This window comes from Sinocyclocheilus grahami, unplaced genomic scaffold (assembly GCF_001515645.1).
Source record: "Sinocyclocheilus grahami isolate Dianchi unplaced genomic scaffold, SAMN03320097.WGS_v1.1 scaffold230.1, whole genome shotgun sequence".
NCBI lineage: Eukaryota > Metazoa > Chordata > Actinopteri > Cypriniformes > Cyprinidae > Sinocyclocheilus > Sinocyclocheilus grahami.
Window position 1 is genome coordinate 2,445,782 of NW_015505409.1, and position 22,406 is coordinate 2,468,187.

The following is a 22,406-nucleotide window of genomic DNA, read 5'->3' on the forward strand; positions in this document are numbered from 1 at the left end:
ACAATGCTGCAAACTAAACATTCTGGGAGGAAAGTGTTGTTTGCTCCAACAAAAAGTTCAATATCTTACATCAAATGTTTAGGCTAGTTATAAAAATTCACACTGAGAGTGATTTGCAGCGACAAAGTGGTCAGGAAATATAAATTTTCAGTCACAGACGGCGATTTGAGGCGCCATGAGGGAAGGTGACAGGAGTTCAAATTTATGTAAACAAGCAGTTATAAGTGCTGTTACTGCTCACTAAAACTATGAAAATGTTTTTCAGTAATTTAAATAAAGCTGAAATAATAGAAAGCATATATTAGATGAAAAACTTAAACTTAGAAAACATGAAAATTATGGAATGTCACCTTTGCAGCTCACTGAAATCAATGTTTAAGATGAAGTAGTAAAACTAGAATTTAGAAAAACTGAAATAAAAATAAAGCTATATAAAAACAAACAATGACAAGCAGAACAGAATCACTAAAACTTAAGCAAAATAACAGAAACTTCATGAATAAATACCATAAAAATATGTTCTAAGAATGCTTTGCTAATGTATCCATTAAATTATGAAAAAGTTATTTAGGAATAGAAAGTCCAGTTTTTTTTTTTTTTAATGAAAGAAAGTTGCTTTTAAATGTTTGCTAAACTTTTTGAAACATGTAGTAACATTTTAAAGACATTAGACAAACATTCAACTAAAGTTTTTCAGAAAAAAAGAATTCAATGAACAATAAAGGATAAACAACATTGTTGTGCTAACGTTTTGAAAATATTATTAAGGACCAGATAACTATTAACATTACTGGAAAAAAAATGATTACATTTGGGGAAAAAATTATATTAAATACATATAATAAGTCAAGTCACCATTATTAATATAGCGTTTTTTACAATGCAAATTGTGTCAAAGCAGCTTTACAGTATTAAACAGGGAAATAGTGTGCCATACACCTCTGGCCAGACGAAACCAGCAGTTTCATTCTTTTATCACAGTTTTTAATCTATTATTCCAATCTTTAATAACACAGGCAGTGATGTACAGAAAGTAAGGTTCAACGATTCATTAGTGGATTTTTATATTAATCTATAATCCAAAATACTAATATTATAAATACAATATTATATAAAATAATGTAATAAACATAAAATAAATCATATTATGCAAGTAAAGCAGGTTGTAAATGGACAGATAAAACCCTGTACATTTGCATGCGCTTCGCAAATGCCTCTTAAAAACCTCAAACGGTGATTAATTAGTGTGTTTATGCCTAATTTGCTCCATTGGTTGGTGGAAAATGAAAAAAGGGTCAGTAGCATCAGTGTCTAACACTAACACATTACACCGTATCTCCATCTCCCCTTCTCCATCACAAAAACACTCATCTCTCATCCTTCCACATTCTGACAGCTGCTGAGATGCCGGTGGCCGATCAGGAATTAGTGTGTGTGGGTACGCCACCATTCAGAAGTGCTAAGGCCTTTCACACCCATAATGTGTAATTAGGTGGTGTTTTGGAGCATACAGCCTTCCGCAACTGAAATTAGTGGCCGTTTATTAATCAGACAGACCAGCACAAAGGCATTCTGAGCCCCTCTGTAATCTACTACAAAATGTTTCTCTTAATTACAGAGGTGGGAAGCGGGAGCAGGGGGAGGGGGTTTATGGAGGTGCTCTGCAAAATGTGTCAATTTACGTGCCGCTATCCGAGTCGAATTTGCAGCACAGTCTGTGCAGCTGCCACATTGGTAACAAATCATCTAAACTGTTCTTGCGCACATTGATTTGCACATAAACACATACTCCCACTCCTCCGTTTCTCAAAGGAGATGAAAAGAGACGATGTTTGGACTTACTGCATACTCTGCAGTGTATACTATATACTGCCTATTTAAAAAATGGCACGTGAAACAGTATGCAATAATAAAGGCTTCAAACAATAGTATGCAACATTACAGTCACATGACTGGGAAAATTTATGAATTATTAAAAAATGATGTATACCTGAGGTGTTTATTCTGCTTATACCATGGTAACAACCATTCAAGACATTGTTCAGATGTATTATTTCAGTACGCTTGTTTGGCAGTGGTTTTGGTTCTTTTGTTGTTTTAGTCTCTTTGAAATAACTGAAATAATTTGTTGCACTGATTTTAAACTCTAACGTGGTCATAGCTGTGCATTTCCTGGAAAATAACAGCATGCTTTAGAACATTTGTCAACCAATCAGAATCAAGCATTCGGCAGCCCTGTGGTATAATCTAACGTACAATATAGGATAAATGAGGCAAATCAATTCTATTTGAATGGTGATTAATCTAATTTTTGTAGTTATTGTGTAGTTAAATGAATGATTTTTTTAAGGTAATAAAACTAAATAATGTTTGTTATTTTCTGGGTTATGAAACATAATGACACTTATAGTGGAATACATTATAAAGGCACCGGACAGGCAGATTTCTACAGCAGTGCTTTTTATCCATCTCCCTCCCTCACTCACACACACACACACACACACACACACACACACACACTCAAAAGCACTCTTAGGCCAGTTGGTAAAAAAAACTATGAATATATTCTTGAATTGTTGTCCAGTGGTCCCAGATTTGAAAGTCTTTGATAGTATTTTTAGTGTCCACACAGCGTGTTCACAGCACAGGGGTGGAAAATCTTGGGACAGCTCCAACCAGCAGGGAGAGATTAATGCCCTGAGAGGTAGACAGTCTGGGGGACAGTCTCAGTCATTGGTCAAACTGGGGCGGAAGGATGGGGAGAAGACCAGAGCAGAGAACAGCAGAGCGTGCAAGCAGAGTGAAGGTACTCAAAGCAGGCAGAATCAGAGATTTGGTTCTCAGCACCAGGCTTGGTTGGCAGGCCACCTTGGGGAACCAACAGGCAGGGAGTCTCAGGCTGGTAGAGCAGGACTGGAGGGAACACACACACAGGGCCGTTTCTAGCCAATTTGACGCCCTAGGCGAAGTCCCTATTGCCCCCCCCCCCCCCACCTCCATTATAAATAAAATTATATATATATAGTCACACACACACACACACACACACTCAAAAGCACAACAATTAAAAAACAACAACAACTTAGTTTGGTAAAAAATGTGCCTCTACCTACATTTTTCAAAAATTCTCAAAACTTACCTATGCATACAATTCACTGCAGTTTACAAATGACCACTAGTGGCAGTAAAAACAAAAATAAAATGTTTTTCACACAAATTATGATTTCAGTGGGAGATTTCATGTGGTATGGCATGTAGTAAACTTGCACTGTAGCTCACTTGGTACAGCACTACATTTGTGATGTGGCGCACTTTGGTACAAATCCCAATAAAATAGCTTTTAGAAGCAGGATAAAAAGTAATGGTTGCTTCTGCAAATGCGTTTTTACCTCACATTTGCTTTTGTTAACACTATTACTCTAGGTTTATGGTAGAGTTTAGTGCAGGTGGTATGTTATTTTTAGTGCTGTCAAACGATTAATTGCCACACATATATATATACGTATATAATTTCAACACGTTACCATTATCTGTAGTTGTTAAGTCCTACCATCTGTTATTTTGTAGTGTTTTCTATTGATGCGCCCCCCCCCCAGGGTTAAATTACGACAAAGTTAATATCAAGAGAAATATGCAGGTTAAAACAGCAGACTAACATTGATCTTATTCATTTAGCCCATTTTTGTTCTAACACTAACCTGATATGAAATAATTGAACCTGACAGCCAGTGACAATTAGGAGAGTTCAGGCTTTGATGGGATCTTGTGTGATGTGTGCCATTCAAATCCACCAGTCAGCAGGGAGACAGAGAATGAAGAAGAAGAAAGACAGAAAAAAAGAGTGAGATAAAAAAAGAGGAGAGAGGGAACCTCAGGACCTTGAAGGAGATGTCAGTTGAGGGCTTGAGTCGGTCTTGCGCCTGACTGAATAGCGGTCAGCCCCTCTGCACGCCTCTCTTCCCTGAAAGCATGGCATTGCCAAAGGGGGAAAAAACACCATTTTATCATTCTGTGCCATTCACACCCTCTCTTTCCCTGTCAAACATGCCATATGTCCCCATCTCAGGGCGTCCTGCCGGCTTATCGAGTGTGACAGGGCCATTCTCACACTCCTCCCAATCCCACTCTGTCTCCGGCGGGTAGAATCCTGCTCTGGCAGCACCGTGCAGTGATGGACTGTCAGGGAGAAGGCAGTGACTTCCGCAGGGTCGCACCCCAGACAGCCAGAGAGTCCAGAGAAGACAGAGGACACAATAGATGAAAGGGAATGGCGCTCGGGAGTAAAGGTGAGGCTGTGATGATCATGTGGCCCAGAGTGCAGACTCGTCATCGGAGGTGAATTACTCCAAACGGACTCTGCATCCCAATTCACATACTGTATTATGCATTTTAAACAGGTGAAATTAACATATTAAGAATTAGTGCATCCCAAATCACTATTTCAAAGCTGCCTGGATGCTTTTTCCATGCATCCGTACATGCTCTTTAGGCTAATATTGCTCACAACAGCCAACTTTTTTGTTCAGATAAATGAAAGGGTGCAGCTGCACAGCATTTCTTTTTATTGCTGGTAAGTCATTTTCAGCTAGATGCAATTGCGTACATATAAACACCAACCGTAAGGACCGTAAGCATGACACAACTTTATGCAACACAGACTCGTTGAAAAAACTCTAACTACATTTTTGCAAAACTCCAAAAACATACCTATACATACAAATTCACTGCAGTTTGTAGCTCTACACTAGTGGCAATATAACGGCAATAGCTTTTATTGCTTTTCAAACAAATATTGATTACAGGGGCGCTTGGTTATGAGTCCCATGAAACACGAGTCACAAAAAAACTCAAAATAACTTATTTTTATTTCACATTTGCATTACAGAACAAGGGAAGGGAAGGGAAGGGAAGGGAAGGGAAGGGAAGGGAAGGGAAATAATGTATCAGGAAAAGGACAAGAAATGAGAAATGAAAAGGAAAGAATCAGAAATAAGGGCAAATTATGAAAAGGAAAGGGGGAAATAATAGGGCAGGGAAAAAAAGAGGAAAAGGAAATGAAAGAAGAACGGGAAAGGATAAAAAAAGAAGAAAGAAAAATAGGAAAAGAAGGGGAAGGAGGTGGAAAGGAAAGAAGAAAATGACAAAAACATTAAAAGGAAAGGGGAAAATAACAGGACAGGAAAAAGAAGGAGAGGAAAAAGGAAATGAAAAAATGGGAACAGGAAAAAGGAAAGATTAAAATGAATCAGAATAAAAAGGGTATAGAAAGAAGAGGGGGGGAATTAGAGGAGAGGAGAGGAAAAGAAAAAAGACAAATTCTGAAACTGAAAAGGGGAAAATAACAGGAAAGAGGAATGGGAAAAGGAAATGGAAAGACGAAAAGGTAGGAAAAAGGAAATGGAAAGGATCATAAAAGAAAATAAGGGAAGTGAAAGAAAAACAAAAATGACAAAAAATGAAGGGGAAGAAGGAAATAACAGGACAGGAAAATAAATAAAAAGGAAAAGTAAATGGAAAGGATCAGAACAGAAAGAAAAGGAAAGAAGAAAAGGACTAAATATGAACAGGAAAGGGGAACAGGGAAGGAGAAGGAAACAACAACAATTAAATAATAAAAGGAATTAGGAAAAGAGCAGAAAATGAGAAATGGAAAAGAAAGGTAAGATGACAACGGCAGGAGCGATGACAGGACAGGAAAAAGGAGAAGGAAATTAATGGAAAGACGAAAGGACAGTAAAATAAAGAGGGGTGATGAATGTTACTTTTCCTGTAAAAGTGGTATCAAAGGCAAAGCCTGCTGAGAAGACACTCACACAGCTGGCCAGTCGCTGGCTTTTATCCGTGCTCTTCTGCTATGATCTGTTTAGAGTGTCACCCAGACAAACGCAGAGTTCATATCCATCACGCACAGTGTCACATCCCTGCAGAGAATGAGTCCCAACAGCACCACACAATGCTCACATGCCCAGAGAAAAGAGGAATAAAAACACATGTCCTCACATTTACTCATTACTTGAACCGTCACTCTTGAACTTTGGTTAAAGGAACATACGGAAGGGGAGAAATCATTTCAGCTGGCAACAGACAAACAGAATAAAATGGTAAAGGCCTGAATTCTTGTTTTATTATATTTCAATAGCTCTGCCGTTTCCCTCCATCCTTGACCCCTTTTCTTAGCTGCCTGTTATCTGAAATAATGTCAGGCCATCCTTAGAATCTATTCATCAGTGCAGAAAGAAGCAAGCAAAATAATCAAACTGAGATGCATCCTGCACACAACAGGTAAACATGTTCAACAACATCATCGTTAAAAGTCATGTTTAAGCTCTTGAAGAGAATGTTAAACCAAAAATATCCAATGAAAGTCAGGTTCTTTACTTCCGAAATGATGGTTATGCACCTTAATCAAGTACACTGAGAGCTTCACATTTACAAAACCAACAACACTCACTTTTAAATGCGTCTCTGACCTCCCTAGGTCTTCTCAAAGTTGACTTGTTCAAGCGTAAGGGGCTCTGTACTCCTGCCGGCCTTTGGTTTACAGGAACATATTCATCTCAGTGCAAATCCATTTCCTATTCTCTAGCTCCAGGTCTCGTGTGCTGAAGATAGCCCTCTTTATCTGTTCCTCACAAAACACCACTAAAATTACACCCCTCTCCTGGGACTGTGGGGAAATGTGCTCCGCTCTAAGTGCAAAGCGTTTATTTCATCACCGCGCTTCACAGATCAACTTGAACTGTGTCTGGTCGACAGCCAAATGCATCCCAGCATCCCCTCCTTGGCTTCAAAACTGTTCCGGTGCAAAATATTCTGACAAAGTGCAAAGAACTGAAAAGTAATTACTTTGGGTTTAGTGACAATAATACAACGGCTGTACTCAGTCCAAAATGCTCCAAGCTGTGTTAGTTCTGGTCGGAAATGTGATCCGTGTTGAGAAACATTTTGGCAAATGAGATGATTGTACTACATTTGAATACACAGACAGGCCAGGAAATAATCATATTGTGCATGACAGCTTTTCATGAAAAAGGCTGAAATTTATTAGATGTTATTTGTCCTGACTGAGTGCAGCTGAAGAGTGCTGCTGGACTCCAGGAGCTCCGATGCTGGTCTCCCAGCAGTCAAAGCCACAGGCCTTCAGCTCCTCAACAGTGCTCTGAATCACTGAAGTATCTGTTTCTGTAAACAAAAAGGAAAAAAAACATCCCCATCAACACCAAGGCCTAGAAAAATTACACTCAATGAAACAGGTGCGCCATGGAGTTAAAGCTAAATTGTGTAAATGTGTCATTTCTGCATCTACAAAACATAATATAACCAAAAATGGCTGGTAAATTGTTTAAGAAATTAATACTTTTATTCAGCAAGGACATATTAAATTGACCCAAGGAAACCGTAAAAGCATTTATAAGTGCACTGTAAACAAAAAGGAAAAAAACATCCCCATCAACACCAAGGCCTAGAAAAATTACACTCAATGAAACAGGTGCGCCATGGAGTTAAAGCTAAATTGTGTAAATGTGTCATTTCTGCATCTACAAAACATAATATAACCAAAAATGGCTGGTAAATTGTTTAAGAAATTAATACTTTTATTCAGCAAGGACATATTAAATTGACCCAAGGAAACCGTAAAAGCATTTATAAGTGCATCACGGTTTCTACGTAAATATTAAGCTCCACAACTGTTAACACCGATAGTAAGAACTGTTTCTTAAGCATCAAATTGGAATGTTTCTGAAGGATCATGTGACTGGTTGCTAAAAATTCAGCCTAAATTACATTTGAACATATACTGTATTAAAATAGAATTCAGTTTTGTAAAATTTTATTATTTCACTATCACTGTTTTTACTGTATTTTTGATCAAATAAATGCAACCTTGGTGAGTATAAGAGACTTCTTTTAAAAACATTATCAACCCCAAACTTCTAAAAGGTATTTATAATATATTATATTGGATTGGATTTGCATTTGTGTCACTCGCATAAACAGCACAACTCATCGGCAGGAGCATGTGAAATTGTTCAGGAAACAAACTTGGTTCAGATGAAAACTTATTTGTACGTCACATCTTAACATACTTTATACGCAACATTGAAACACATTTGTTTGTGTCAGGATCACTGACCATATGCAGGTGGTCTGACAATCTGCCAAACCCTCAAACATGAAACCCAAGAATCAGTGTGTGTGTGTGTGTGTGTGCGCATCACAAGGTGGCTGATACTGTTCCTCTGGAGTTTTAGAAGATGAAACTAGGTGCGATTTTACATGCAAAATACAAAAATAGACCACTTGCCGTATCAAGTGAAGTAAGAATTCAATGTCTTTTTTGACAGGCAGGAATCCAATTTTGGTTTAAATAATGCTGAGGTACAAGAACGACAGGACACACTTGGAGTAAGACCAATTCTGTTTGCAAATTAAACGAGCAAGAGGACTTTACCTCAAATCTTAATTCAGCCTTAACAAGGTGTGCCTAGAAATGACAATGACACATACTCAAGTTGTTAGGCATCATAAACGTTGCCCGGCTCCTTCCAGCGTTGTGTCTGCTTTATTGGAGGCTGTTTTTGAGGGTTCTAAGATCCTGATTAAAATTCAATGCGTTAGTGGCTTCAGGCATAAACAAAGAGTGTGGCCCAGTCTGACAGCTGCTGTGTCAAGTTGTTAGCTTTGTCAGACAAAAGTGACAAGCGAGATTCACCTCACGAATCCCGCTAAACAGTCACGCAGTCTGCAGGGTGCCACCCTCATGGAGACTTTTCAAACAATGCACAGCAATCAGACTGATTAACCACAGGTAGCATATCCAAAATATACACTGTAGGGTTCCAGGAAGACATTTCATACAAAAACAACAACGATTGGTACCATTTGAATAAACCAGGAGTCATCTGTCCACACAAATGCATTACAATGCTCTAGTAACCACCAACAAAACTCTAGCATCAAGCCAGTAATGTTTGAGAGGTCAAGCACCAGTCATATCTTTGAGATAAATATATTGTTAAAAAAATCATTTTTTTACTCTGATGTGTGCATTGGTACCTGGTCGTAGGAGAGTGATTCCACAGCCTCCTCCTCCTGCCCCAGTCAGTTTGCTATGCAGGCCTCTGGCCAGAGTGACCCTACACAGTGTGTCCAGAGACGAGTGACCCACACCCATCACGTTCAGATGGTGCTGGTTTATATCAATCAGCTCCTGGAGACAAATGACACACAGAGAAATGTCTTGGAAAAGATCAATATAATCCATCCATGCATCCATCCATCAGGGCTTCCTCCGAATAAAAATATTGATCATTTCTTTGCTCTTTTGCCACTTTTTATTTAAATGAAAGTCAAGGGAGGACAGAAAATTACGGGCAGAGACAGATAGATTCAACCTTGCATCTCCCTTATGCACGCCACAAATCAACGAGTAAATGTGCAAACTACTAGGCCATGTGTCCCACACCAGAATAGCATCTTTGCTCTTGTGTAACATTAGTTTTGATACAGGGTGTTCACTACACAACCTTTTCTGTTTGTCCCAAACATGATAGACATGAGTCAGATTGTACAGTATGACTAGGTATCAAATTTTCATGTTGCAATTAATTGCTAATGCTTTTATCACGGTATACATTATTATCACGATATTGAAATGTAGTTGCAAAAAATTGTCATAATAAATACAGTATAACTTTTTTCTTACAACAAAAAGAACTGAATATTTAAATATATAATACATAACTGTTAAAAAGTTTGGAGTCAAACTATTAATATATTAGTACTTTAGTAAGGATGCATTAAATTGATCAAAAGTGACAGTACAGACTTATAAATATATATATTTCAAGAAAATGCTGTTCTTTTGAATGTTGTATTCATCAAATAATCCTGTAAAAAAAAAATCTAAATATTGAGAAAATCGCCTTTAAAGTTGTCCAAATGAAGTAGCAATGCATATTACTAATCACAAATTAAGTTTTGATATATTTACTGTAGGAAATGTACAAAATAACTTCATGGAACATGATCTTTACTTAATATCCTAATGATTTTTGGCATAAAAGAAAAATCGATAATTTTGACCCATACAATGTTTTTTTTGGCTATTGCTACAAATATACCCCAGCGACTTAAAAAAAACTGGTTGTGTGCTCCAGGGTCACATAAAGCCTTGGTGAGAATAAGAAATTCCTTAATAAAAAAAAAACACATTTTAAAAACTGGATCAATCCCAAACTTTTTAACAGTACTAAAATCGCAAAAGCAACTGCTAATTTTCCCCTATCATGACAGAAATCATTACGATCCTGAAAATGTGTCTTAGACAAAAAATTGTGGCAAAAATTTAAAACAAATGTCTGGCACAAATGATAAATAATATACACCTACTGCACACTGCTAAAGGTATCACCTTCTCTATGAAGGAAAAGCCGTGTGATTGTACCTCCAGTATGTTGTAGAGCTCAGCTGAAGGTCCATGCGCGGCCATCTCTGTGAGAGTCTGTTCACAGGCGCAGGACACAGCGCTGACGGACTCCAGAACTGGCTTCATTACGGAGGGAAACTGCAAAGTAACAGCACAAAGGACTATGAGGACAGAATACAGATACTGTACAAACAAGAAAAATGATCCGCTTAAGCTTGTCACATCAAAAGATATTTATAATTGTCAGCCTTAGAAAAGCAAGATATCACCGTACATCTGCTACTCAAATTGTACTATGTCAAATTTTTGTTTGCATTCATCCATCCATGATATTGATATTTCTCAACTCTGAACTGAATCAATGAGGTCTGTATCCGCCTTGATTTTGTAAAAAATTTTAAATTACCATTTTTTGCTGACACTCTTGGGTGCTGTACTAAGTGTTAGGTTAAAGCAAGATGTAATGCCATCATACTGAATTAATCAACTGGATATACTTTAAATCATCTCCTTTTGTGTTCCACGGAAGGAGGAAAGTGTGGGAGTAATGATTTTTTAACCATTCCTTTAAAGCAAATTCTGAGGCTGATGATACACAGGGCAACTTTTTGAGCAATGTTGCCATCAATAGGCAACCAGGTGAGACACAGGGCCAACGACCGATCTAAAGTATCCAGATAGAAATTTGTTACCCATTCTCAATGGGAAAGTGCCCAAGCAACATTGCTCAAAAAAAGTTGCCCCGTGTATCATCAGCCTAAAAGAGGGTGGAAACAGTAAAACTAAATCTCAATTGTTTATGACTTACTGCTTTGACTAATTCCACAAAAGTGTAGAATATGACCCCTTTAAAGTCTGCCCTGGCTTTTTGCTTTTTTCCGTCCCGATAATTCCGGAATTCCACTTCACCAATCAGGATGTGCCAGCAGTGAGGCTACCTGCTGCCGTTGTCAAGGTAACGGAGCACAGGAGCGTTGGCAGTGTTTCATTTTGGAGCTCTTATAAAAGGCACTCAGCACCGGGCCCCTAGAGTGTTCCTCCCTCACACACACCGGCCATTATGCTAATTGAAGGGCACAGGAATAAAAAAATGGAAGGGGGGGGGTGAGGGGAGCCATTTACTACCTTGTTCATTTTGTCCTTCACTCCAGAAACAAGCACTTTGGTGCTACGTGGTACTTTGGTGTTAGTGAGAAGGATTCTCAGAATGGGGACCCTAGGGAGGAAATGAACCCAATAACACACTTAGAAAATTCTGCTGGTTCTGTCATTTCACTGAACTGACAACTTTATCTACTTTTCTGATGAACAGGAACTTTAATAATGACAAAATATATTGTGAAAATATTTTTTGCAGAGTATAGTTTTACCAGCTTAGTGGAGTTATATTCCCAGCATGGTATCTTAAAAAGCCACCTGTTGTAAAAAGCATAAAGTGATGAAGCATAAATGTCATAATAAATAAATAAAATGAAGCAGAACCATGAATGTATAAGATTGACTTTTACCCCATGTGCACACAGCATTGTCCACCCCTGAAGGGTTACCGTGGATGATCTTCTCACCCATGAACGCCCACCTGTTAATCAGCTCCATCTCCTCTTTACTCCACCTGCAACACCAACAGACGAAAGATTCTCAATTACCTTAATACTAATACAGTTAACAGGTAGACTGCCTATAGCCTCAAAAAAAAAGAAAGAAAAAAAAAAGTAATAAAAAAAATAAATGCTAGTAATAAATAGTAATAGAACAAATCTTTGTTTTAGAACTTTCTATTCATCAGAGAATCTTGAAAAAAAATGCATAATGGTTTCCACAAAAATATTAAGCAGCATTGCTAACAATGTAGCTTTGTTCAATAAATTAAAAAAAAAATTTTAAATAGAAAAAAAGTTATTATAAAAAGTAATAATATTTCAAAATGCAATGTTGCCATCAATGGGCAACCAGGTGAGACACAGGGCCAACGACCGATCTAAAGTATCCAGATAGAAATTTGTTACCCATTCTCAATGGGAAAGTGCCCAAGCAACATTGCTCAAAAAAAGTTGCCCCGTGTATCATCAGCCTAAAAGAGGGTGGAAACAGTAAAACTAAATCTCAATTGTTTATGACTTACTGCTTTGACTAATTCCACAAAAGTGTAGAATATGACCCCTTTAAAGTCTGCCCTGGCTTTTTGCTCTTTTCCGTCCCGATAATTCCGGAATTCCACTTCACCAATCAGGATGTGCCAGCAGTGAGGCTACCTGCTGCCGTTGTCAAGGTAACGGAGCACAGGAGCGTTGGCACAGTGTTTCATTTGGAGCTCTTATAAAAGGCACTCAGCACCGGGCCCCTAGAGTGTTCCTCCCTCACACACACCGGCCATTATGCTAATTGAAGGGCACAGGAATAAAAAAAATGGAAGGGGGGGGTGAGGGGAGCCATTTACTACCTTGTTCATTTTGTCCTTCACTCCAGAAACAAGCACTTTGGTGCTACGTGGTACTTTGGTGTTAGTGAGAAGGATTCTCAGAATGGGGACCCTAGGGAGGAAATGAACCCAATAACACACTTAGAAAATTCTGCTGGTTCTGTCATTTCACTGAACTGACAACTTTATCTACTTTTCTGATGAACAGGAACTTTAATAATGACAAAATATATTGTGAAAATATTTTTTGCAGAGTATAGTTTTACCAGCTTAGTGGAGTTATATTCCCAGCATGGTATCTTAAAAAGCCACCTGTTGTAAAAAGCATAAAGTGATGAAGCATAAATGTCATAATAAATAAATAAAATGAAGCAGAACCATGAATGTATAAGATTGACTTTTACCCCATGTGCACACAGCATTGTCCACCCCTGAAGGGTTACCGTGGATGATCTTCTCACCCATGAACGCCCACCTGTTAATCAGCTCCATCTCCTCTTTACTCCACCTGCAACACCAACAGACGAAAGATTCTCAATTACCTTAATACTAATACAGTTAACAGGTAGACTGCCTATAGCCTCAAAAAAAAAGAAAGAAAAAAAAAAGTAATAAAAAAAATAAATGCTAGTAATAAATAGTAATAGAACAAATCTTTGTTTTAGAACTTTCTATTCATCAGAGAATCTTGAAAAAAAATGCATAATGGTTTCCACAAAAATATTAAGCAGCATTGCTAACAATGTAGCTTTGTTCAATAAATTAAATTTTTTTTTAAAATAGAAAAAAAGTTATTATAAAAAGTAATAATATTTCAAAATGTGTGTTTTTATTTGTGTTTTGTTCAAATAAAATCATCATTGGTGAAAAAAAAAAAAAAGACCTATTAAAATCCTTGTGTTTTCCCCCCTTATTTTTAGCCATTTTTATTGAACAATAATGTAGGAAGAGGACAGAAAAAATAATAAAGGTGATTACCTGCAGAAACACTGCAGCTAAATGTGATTGAGTGTGACCAGCAGAGCAATTCTAAATGTTATGCCTTTTGATCCTTATTTCCTCTGGAAAGTGTATTTTGAACCACACATTTTCAAATTTTCAGAAGACAGACGAAGGACAAAGACTTCATCTCTGTTCCTTGGTTACTTAAAGGGACAGTTCACCCAAAAATGAAAATGTGATGTTTATCTGCTTACCCCCAGGGCATCCAAGATGTAGGTGACTTTGTTTCTTCAGTAGAACACAAACAAAGATTTTTAACACAAACCGTTGCAGTCTGTCAGTCATATAATGGAAGTGAATGGGAATCACGGCTTTGAGAGTAAAAAAAACATACACAAACAAAACCAAAATTAAACCCTGCAGCTCGTGACGATACATTGATGTGTAAAGACACGAAACGATCGGTCTGTGCAAGAAACTGAAAAGTATTTATATCGTTTTTTTTACCTCTGAATCACCGCAATGTCCAAACTGTCCTGAGCTCGTTTGTGTCTTCTTGCTTTACGGCAGATTGCAGACTTATAAGTGCATTACCGCCACCTATCTCTCAAATAGACCATTGTGATTTGGCTTTATTATAATGTGTGCATAATCTACTCATTAAATAAATTCTAAATAAGTTGTTCAGATAACCAAAGCACAAGTTTTTCTTGCATAATTAACATTTTAATTGTAGAAGTAGTGGTAAAAATTGATTCTTTCAAGAGATTCGTTCATTTTCAGGTCGTTCACCAAAATGATTAGTTCAGATTCGTTCAGTGACCATTTCTTCATATTACATAAATACACCAGCAGGTCGCGAAAAAGAGTGTCTTGTGTTACGAACGTATATACTTAGTGATTTGGCTTTATTATAATGTGTGCATAATCTACTCATAAATAAATAAATTCTAAATAAGTTGTTCAGATAACCAAAGCACAAGTTTTTCTTGCATAATTAACATTTTAATTGTTTGGTCAGACATTTACACATTCATAAATCTGGGTTTAAACGTGGAGTTATGTTCTGTATGCTAAATACGAATATATAAACAAGCGTATGTGCACAGTACCTATAACTGCGCTTTGCATCTGCTTTCTGCTGATTGCTGATCGAGATTGACTCGCATGCTAAATGGCCGACTGACCCGGTACACTCTCATTCACGAACAACATGTACCAGTTCGGTCATTTCGTTCAGAAGATCTCTCTCGTTCAGACTCAAAAGAAACTCGTTCAGTAAAGGGCATATTCGTTCACTACATTCAACAAATCACATGCTTCGTGCTCGAAGGCTATTGGCTCGAGGTTTAATCATTCTTTGACAGGATGAAACCGTACACAGAGCTACCCGGTTCACGCATGCACTGCTAATAACGCCGCGCTGCTCTGGAGGGAGGAATTTCAGTGAATGAGAACGATTCATTCACCTAAAAGATTCGTTCAAAAAGAACGATTCGTTCACGAACGTAACATCTCTAGCAAGAAGACGACGACAACAATGTGTCACACGCCGGCTGTTGAGAACGCGCTCAGGACAGTTTGGACATTGCAGTGCATCAGAGGTAAAAAAACGATCGAAATACTGTTCAGTTTCTTACACAGACCGATCGCTTCGTGTGTTTACACATCGATGTATCATCACGAGCCGCAGGGTTTAATTTGGTTTTGTTTGTGTATGTTTTTTTGACTCCCAAAGCCGTGATTCCCATTCACTTCCATTATATGACTGACAGACTGCAACGGTTGGAGTTAAAAATCTTCGTTTGTGTTCTACTGAAGAAACAAAGTCACCTACATCTTGGATGCCCTGGGGGTAAGCAGATAAACATTAAATTTTAATTTTTGGGTGAACTATCCCTTTAATCTATCATCTGAATCAGAAGGGGTGTTGCCGTTTCAAGTGGGGTAACCTTATTGCTAGCAATCTGGGCTGGTAACCAAAAGGCTGCAGGTTGTTTCAGGAGGGCACTCCCTATAATAATTGTCTGTACCTCAATTTTAAAGAGAGTTAAAAGCAAATGAAACAATCCTTACTTAATCTACATAAAAGCCCTATAATCCATTGTAATGAAGTGTTACCTGGCTGACTCCTGCTGTGGTGTAAGAGGATATGATAGGTTTCCTCTAGCAGACAGCAGAGCGGCAGACAGACAAACATTATAGGCAGCACTGGAGCCTAAACCAGCTCCTGTGGGCAACTCTGACCACACGGACACCGTGATACTGGCTAGAGACCTGGAAAAACAAAACAGCCTATCATCTGAATCAGAAGGGGTGTTGCTCTTTCAAGTGGGGTAACCTTATTGCTAGCAATCTGGGCTGGTAACCAAAAGGCTGCAGGTTGTTTCAGGAGGGCACTCCCTATAATAATTCTGTACCTCAATTTTAAAGAGAGTTAAAAGCAAATGAAACAATCCTTACTTACATTATCTACATAAAAGCCCTATAATCCATTGTAATGAAGTGTTACCTGGCCGACTCCTGCTGTGGTGTAAGAGGATATGATAGGTTTCCTCTAGCAGACAGCAGAGCGGCAGACAGACAAACATTATAGGCAGCACTGGAGCCTAAACCAGCTCCTGTGGGCAACTCTGACCACACGGACACCGTGATACTGGCTAGAGACCTGGAAAAACAAAACAGCAAATGCCAAAAGTCCATATTACAACAATGTTCATATGCAGCTTTAATAAATGATACAGAGAGTTTAATGGTGTTCTTACTCTGCAAAAACAGACAGGTACATATAGAGGAAGGCCAACACTGCCATGCTTCTTGTGTCTGTGGAATCCTCCGAAATCCCTGTGAATTCACGCAGTCTCTTCAAAAGATCTGCATCAAGTTCCTTCAGGCCACCCTGCTCTGCTGAAACAACGAACAGTCACAGAAACATGGGCCGGAGATGATTGCGGTCCGACACTGCATTATTACAAATGAACAGTCCAAATAACAATGACACACAGAATATACAGGAGTAAATACTGACAGACAAACATCCACCTCTCCTCACCTTTACACCCTGCCAGAAGAGGCTGCAGTGCAGTTATGTCCCAGGACAGAAAAGTGTCAATATTGGGGAGGTTGATGTGCACTTCACCGGATGATGTGGACTGCAGCCGCAGGAACGTGCGCAGGTTCAAACTCACAGCCAAAGCGACCTGTTTAAGGTTGATTAAGAACAGACAACAGACTTTAGAACAATTGATTAAGCAATTAAATAACTATTGGTTAAAAAAATAATAATAAAAAGAACGGCAGCTGACACTGTGAACTACGACACAGCAACAGTTCTGACAAGAAAAAAAAAAAAATTACATATTGAATGGAGATTCCTAAAAAATAAAACTGATACCATTTTTACCATATGATTTCTACCTCTTGACCTGTAAGTGGTGATAAATTACCTCTCACAAAAATGTCAACCTACATGGAAAACTATACATTAAAAAAAAAAAAAACTACATACTACAGAAATATTAAATATTTACATAAACAGAAATTATTCGATTTCATAAAAATTTGATATACCCAAAATAATTTTCCGGACTTTAAATCTTTGGCAGATTTTAAAATTTACCAATTTTAAAATATTTAGCAGTTTATCCAAAATCCTAAGCTAAATATGCTTCACTACTATGATTTTTACTAAAATATTGTAATGGAGGTAAAGGGAAAACTCATCACTTAATCAAGTCAGTGTTTGGGTCTCTAATGACTAAACACCCACCTTTCCATGCACGACAGAATGCTCACCGTGCAGAATGACTTTCCCTGGGGCAGAAACGAACAACTCTCGTGCTTGCATCTTAATTATTATTATTATTACAGCTTCTGAACTTCAGATGTGTACGATATTTTCGAGAAATTGTATCAGTGTATGCTGACCAATGCAATAAAGCCTTGCTAAAATCTCATATTTCTATTCATCCACCAAGCTCAATTCAGCGCGCTACACATGCAGTCTCAAATAACTTTTAAAGAATAATAAGTTTTGCCAAATATTCGAGAACTCCTGTCGTTGTAGAGCATCCAACGCATCGCGTCCTGCTTGTGCTCTGCCATACACGCGGACTGTCGCTGTAGCCTGAGCCAATCAGAGTTAACCTCTCAGATCGCTGCCTCTAAACCAACCAATCAGGACGAAGCTCTCATAGCCATCGCCTCTCAAAACACCAATCGCATTTCGCACCACATCGCGTCTTCAGTTGCGCGATAGAACGCCAGTCTACGGGCAGCAAGAGCTGTCAAAACGGTTAATAGTAAACACAGAAGCGCGTTTGGAAATGTTTTAACGTCTACGATGTTGTTTTTCGTGCCCAAGTACACTGGTCTTCACCGTGTCCTTCGTCTAGGGACATATGTGAGCATAAAGCAGATGCAGCCTTTGTGTAGGGATGAAAGAAGGTAAAAAAAAGCATGTAGAATCCCATGTGTTCAGGCTAAACTGTATCAGTGTGGCGTTTGTTTTAGAAAAATGTCTCACCGATGTTCTCTCGATTTTCTAAGGTATAACAGCACATCTGAAGAAAACAGACGAATTCCCAAGATCTACACAAAAACCGGAGACAAAGGTCATTTAATGTCATACCACACACGTGATTATTGACTAGCATGTGTTGCATGTCAAACTGGAAGTGTGAGGTTTTGTTTTGAATGTGTCGCCTCATTAGGTTTTTCCAGCACCTTCACAGGTGAGAGGAGACCAAAGGAGGATCATATATTTGACGCTTTGGGAACAACAGATGAATTATCATCAGCAATTGGGTAATGGATCGAGTTAATGTAGCGTGGTGTGTGGGTCAAATGACAAATCCTGATTGGAGTTCATTTCCAGCAACAACAAAAAAAAAGTCTCTGGTTCTCTCTTTCAGGTTAGCCAGAGAATTTTGCATTGACAGAGGCCAGTCATTCACTGATCAGCTGGAGAAGGTACTTGTCTCTTTCTGACAAGAGGAGCATGATTGTAAAGAAATAGTTGACCATTTAAATGTACTCACCCTTAGGCCATTTAAGATGTGGATGAGTTGGTTTCTTCATTGAAACGGATTTGGAGACATTTAGCAGATGCTTTTATCCAAAGCGACTTACAGATGAGGACAATAAAAGCAGTCAAAACTAAAAGAGCAACAATATATAAGTGCAAATGACAAGTCTCGGTTAGCCTAACACAGTACACGTAGCAAGGTGTGTATACACACACACACACACAGGTGTGAAAAGGTTTTTGCCCCTTCCTCTTTTTTACATATTTGTCACACTTAAAAGATTCAGATCAAACACATTTTAATATTACACAAAGAATGCAAGTAAATGCAAAATGCTGTTTTTAAATGATGATTTCTTTTATTAAGGGAAGAAAAGCTGTCCAAACCTGCCTGGCACTATGTGAAAAAGTAATTGCCCCTAAATCTAATAACTGGTTGTGCCACTCTTTGCAGCAATAGCTGCAATCAAGTGTTTGCGATAACTGGAAATGAGTCTTTCACATTTAGTTTGATGATCTGAATCTTTTAAGTGTGACAAATGTGCAAAAATTAAAAAAAACAGGAAGGGGGCAAAAACCTTTTTACACCACTGTATATACACATACATACATACACACACATACATATATATATACACACGCACATACATACACACACATACATATATATATATATATATACACACACACATACATGCATCTATACATACACACACATACAGTACATATATATATACAGTGTATATATACACACACACACACACACACATATATGTATATATATATATATATATATATATCTTATACACACACACATATACACACACACACACACAAACACACACACAAAGAAAAACAAGTAGATAGAATAGAAAAAATAGAAAGCTAGTGTTTGTTTGTTTTTTAAATTTAGCATTACATCACTTGCATCACTTCATTTTTTTCATCAGCTGTTTGGACTGTCATTCTGACGGCACCCATTCACTGCAGAGGATCCATTAGTGAGCAAGTGATGGAATGCTATATTACCCCACGTCTGTCCCTGATAAAGAAACAAACTCATCTACACCTTTTGTAATCTAATCCATTTTAGGTGGATTATTCATTTTACTACAGTGGCCCTGAAAGCATTTGAAAACTTAAGTCACTCTCAAAAAAGCGTACATTTTATTGCTTTTATACAAAATCTGCAAATAAATTATTCTAGGACTTTCCACAGAATTCCTTTTTTAAACCAGCCGTTATCAAGTTGATTTTATTGGATGTACAAAGTCATTTGACCTCAGATTTGAAATGTTTTCACGCAAATGGCACTTGGTTTATATTTTGCTTGGCTTAAGTGCCTGTATACTTCTCTGTTCTGTGCAGATCCAGTGTGTACTACAGGATGTAGGGTCAAATATTGCCACTCCCCGGTCATCAGCTAGAGACAGTCATATCAGTAAGCAGAATCACAGGACATTTCTAATGTGTTTTTATCGTAAAGAAAAGTAGTAAACCATGTTATGATGTTCTTGTTTCAAACAGAGAAGACGAAGTTCAGCTCCCAGGCTGTGATTGAGCTGGAGAGGTGGATTGATTCGTTCACAGAGGAGCTGCCTCCACTCACCAACTTCATACTTCCTGTATGTATGTTCCAGAAATATATATGATTACATAATCTCCACAGAGTACCTGAAATACTGATATAATTTACATAGAGAATTGTATCCGATTTGGGTTGCTACAAACATGTTGATGACAAATAATTCTGCATTTAAAGTACTGAAGGAAAGCCATTTAATTTGCAGTCGGGAGGGAAAAGCAGTGCAGCTTTACATGTGGCCAGAGCAGCGTGTCGACGGGCTGAACGCTGGTCAGTCTGGCATACGCAATATTCAATATCAGTTCTACTTGTATTACCTTACCGCTGTGTCAGTATCAAAGGTCTTACATTATCTATTACAGTGTTGCCGCTGTTGTCCGTTCGGGTGAGACAGATCCTGAAGTTGCCAAATATCTGAACAGGTATGAACCTATTCTAACTGTTAGTCACTATATATAATATTTAATTTGGATCTGTGAATTTTATTCAATGAGTTCTTTTGAGAATTGTATTTCATTTATTGATCTAAGTGTTATCAATGAACACTGTTTGCTTTAACAGATTGAGTGACTACTTGTTCACTGTGGCTAGATATGCTGCAATGAAAGAGGGCAATGGAGAAACTATCTACAAAAGACCTGAATAGGGGAGGAAGAAAACATCTCAGAGTCTCATCTAGAACTTGAACCAGGTTGCTCTTGTTTCCAAGTCCTAGTATAAATGTCTAAATACAAAAACATTGGTCAGGCAATTTGTCCCAGAGTACACTGTACTCTGTTTTTGAAAAAAACTATAGAGGGAACAATAAACATGTTTATTCAGGAGAATTTTTAACACTCTGCAGTCATATTTAGATTGAGTTGCTAAATAGTTTTTAATGAAACTTTGTATTATATTCATGATCCCATATTGTACCCTTATGTAAAGTTAAAAAAGAGAATTTTTAGGATTTAGTTGGTTTTTTTTCATGTTTACTACATAGAGCAACTACTATGGTCAAATTATTGTGTAATATTACCATCTGTATTCTGTTTACTTTGCAAAAATGGTTGATTTTACAATATAAATACATAATACATGTGCTGCTTAATATTTTTGTAAACCATGATAGACTTTAGTGAACCGAAAGTGAAGAAAAACAGCATTTATTTGAAATAGAGATCTTTTGTAACATGTCTTTACTGTCACTTTTGATCAATTTAATGCATCCTTGCTGAATAAAGTTTAAATTCTAAAATAAAAATACAGGTAGCAGTAGTGTTGTTTTCTTTCTTGAATGAGTTCTGTGTGCGTTATTCTCATGTAAATCACTGGATAAACGTATAATAATAATAAATGGAAACATTAATGTGTAGTTTACTACAAGAAGACTGTGAGATTGAAAGATGTACATTCTGTATAGTTGTTCAGAAGGATGCAGACAGCTGCATACACCATTGAGTTTTACAGTACAGAATCAGTTAATATTCCCATTGACAATACATACAAGTTTATACAAATGTTTAAAAAAAATGTTTTTATATTCAAGAGACTTTCCCACATGGAGGGTAAAAGGGTGTTTTAACTGTACCCAGTGGTGCATCAACCGTGGCAATGAAATCCAAAATGATGATCATACTTTTTAACACGTTTGCACTGTTTATGCATTATAATTTACCACAAAGCAAACAAATAAGTTTATTTCTTAAAAAAAAAATACAGGTAGCATTAGTGTTGTTTTCTTTCTTGAATGAATGAGTTCTGTGTGCATTATTCTCATGTAAATCACTGGATAAACGTATAATAATAATAATAAATGGAAACATTAATGTGTAGTTTACTACAAGAAGACTGTGAGATTGAAAGATGTACATTCTGTATAGTTGTTCAGAAGGATGCAGACAGCTGCATACACCATTGAGTTTTACAGTACAGAATCAGTTAATATTCCCATTGACAATACATACAAGTTTATACAAATGTTTAAAAAAAAAGTTTTTATATTCAAGAGACTTTCCCACATGGA

General features: G+C 37.6%; 2 protein-coding genes across 3 annotated transcripts; one reads left to right on the plus strand and one right to left on the minus strand.

The window, feature by feature from the left end:
* Positions 1-7,051: 7,051 nt before the first annotated feature.
* Positions 7,052-17,886, minus strand: mvk (mevalonate kinase). The gene is made up of 10 exons (XM_016288352.1): positions 17,560-17,886; positions 16,843-16,990; positions 16,556-16,697; positions 16,303-16,458; positions 13,253-13,356; positions 13,115-13,160; positions 12,870-12,960; positions 10,448-10,567; positions 9,058-9,211; positions 7,052-7,182 (listed from the first exon to the last, which is right to left on the minus strand). Exons 1-10 carry the CDS (start codon positions 17,635-17,637, stop codon positions 7,052-7,054), a joined length of 1,170 nt encoding a protein of 389 aa, XP_016143838.1. The 5' UTR covers positions 17,638-17,886.
* Positions 17,887-18,045: 159 nt separating this feature from the next.
* Positions 18,046-21,427, plus strand: LOC107597358 (cob(I)yrinic acid a,c-diamide adenosyltransferase, mitochondrial-like). Of its 2 annotated transcripts, none has more exons than XM_016288374.1 (9): positions 18,046-18,236; positions 18,339-18,403; positions 18,503-18,596; positions 18,704-18,761; positions 20,185-20,257; positions 20,344-20,441; positions 20,607-20,671; positions 20,764-20,823; positions 20,963-21,427. In XM_016288374.1, the coding sequence occupies exons 1-9, from the start codon at positions 18,133-18,135 to the stop codon at positions 21,045-21,047; spliced, it is 702 nt and encodes a 233-aa protein (XP_016143860.1). In that variant the 5' UTR covers positions 18,046-18,132; the 3' UTR covers positions 21,048-21,427. The 2 variants fall into 2 exon arrangements, with proteins under 2 accessions (XP_016143860.1, XP_016143861.1); XM_016288375.1 differs by having other exon boundaries at positions 20,993-21,427.
* Positions 21,428-22,406: the final 979 nt, after the last annotated feature.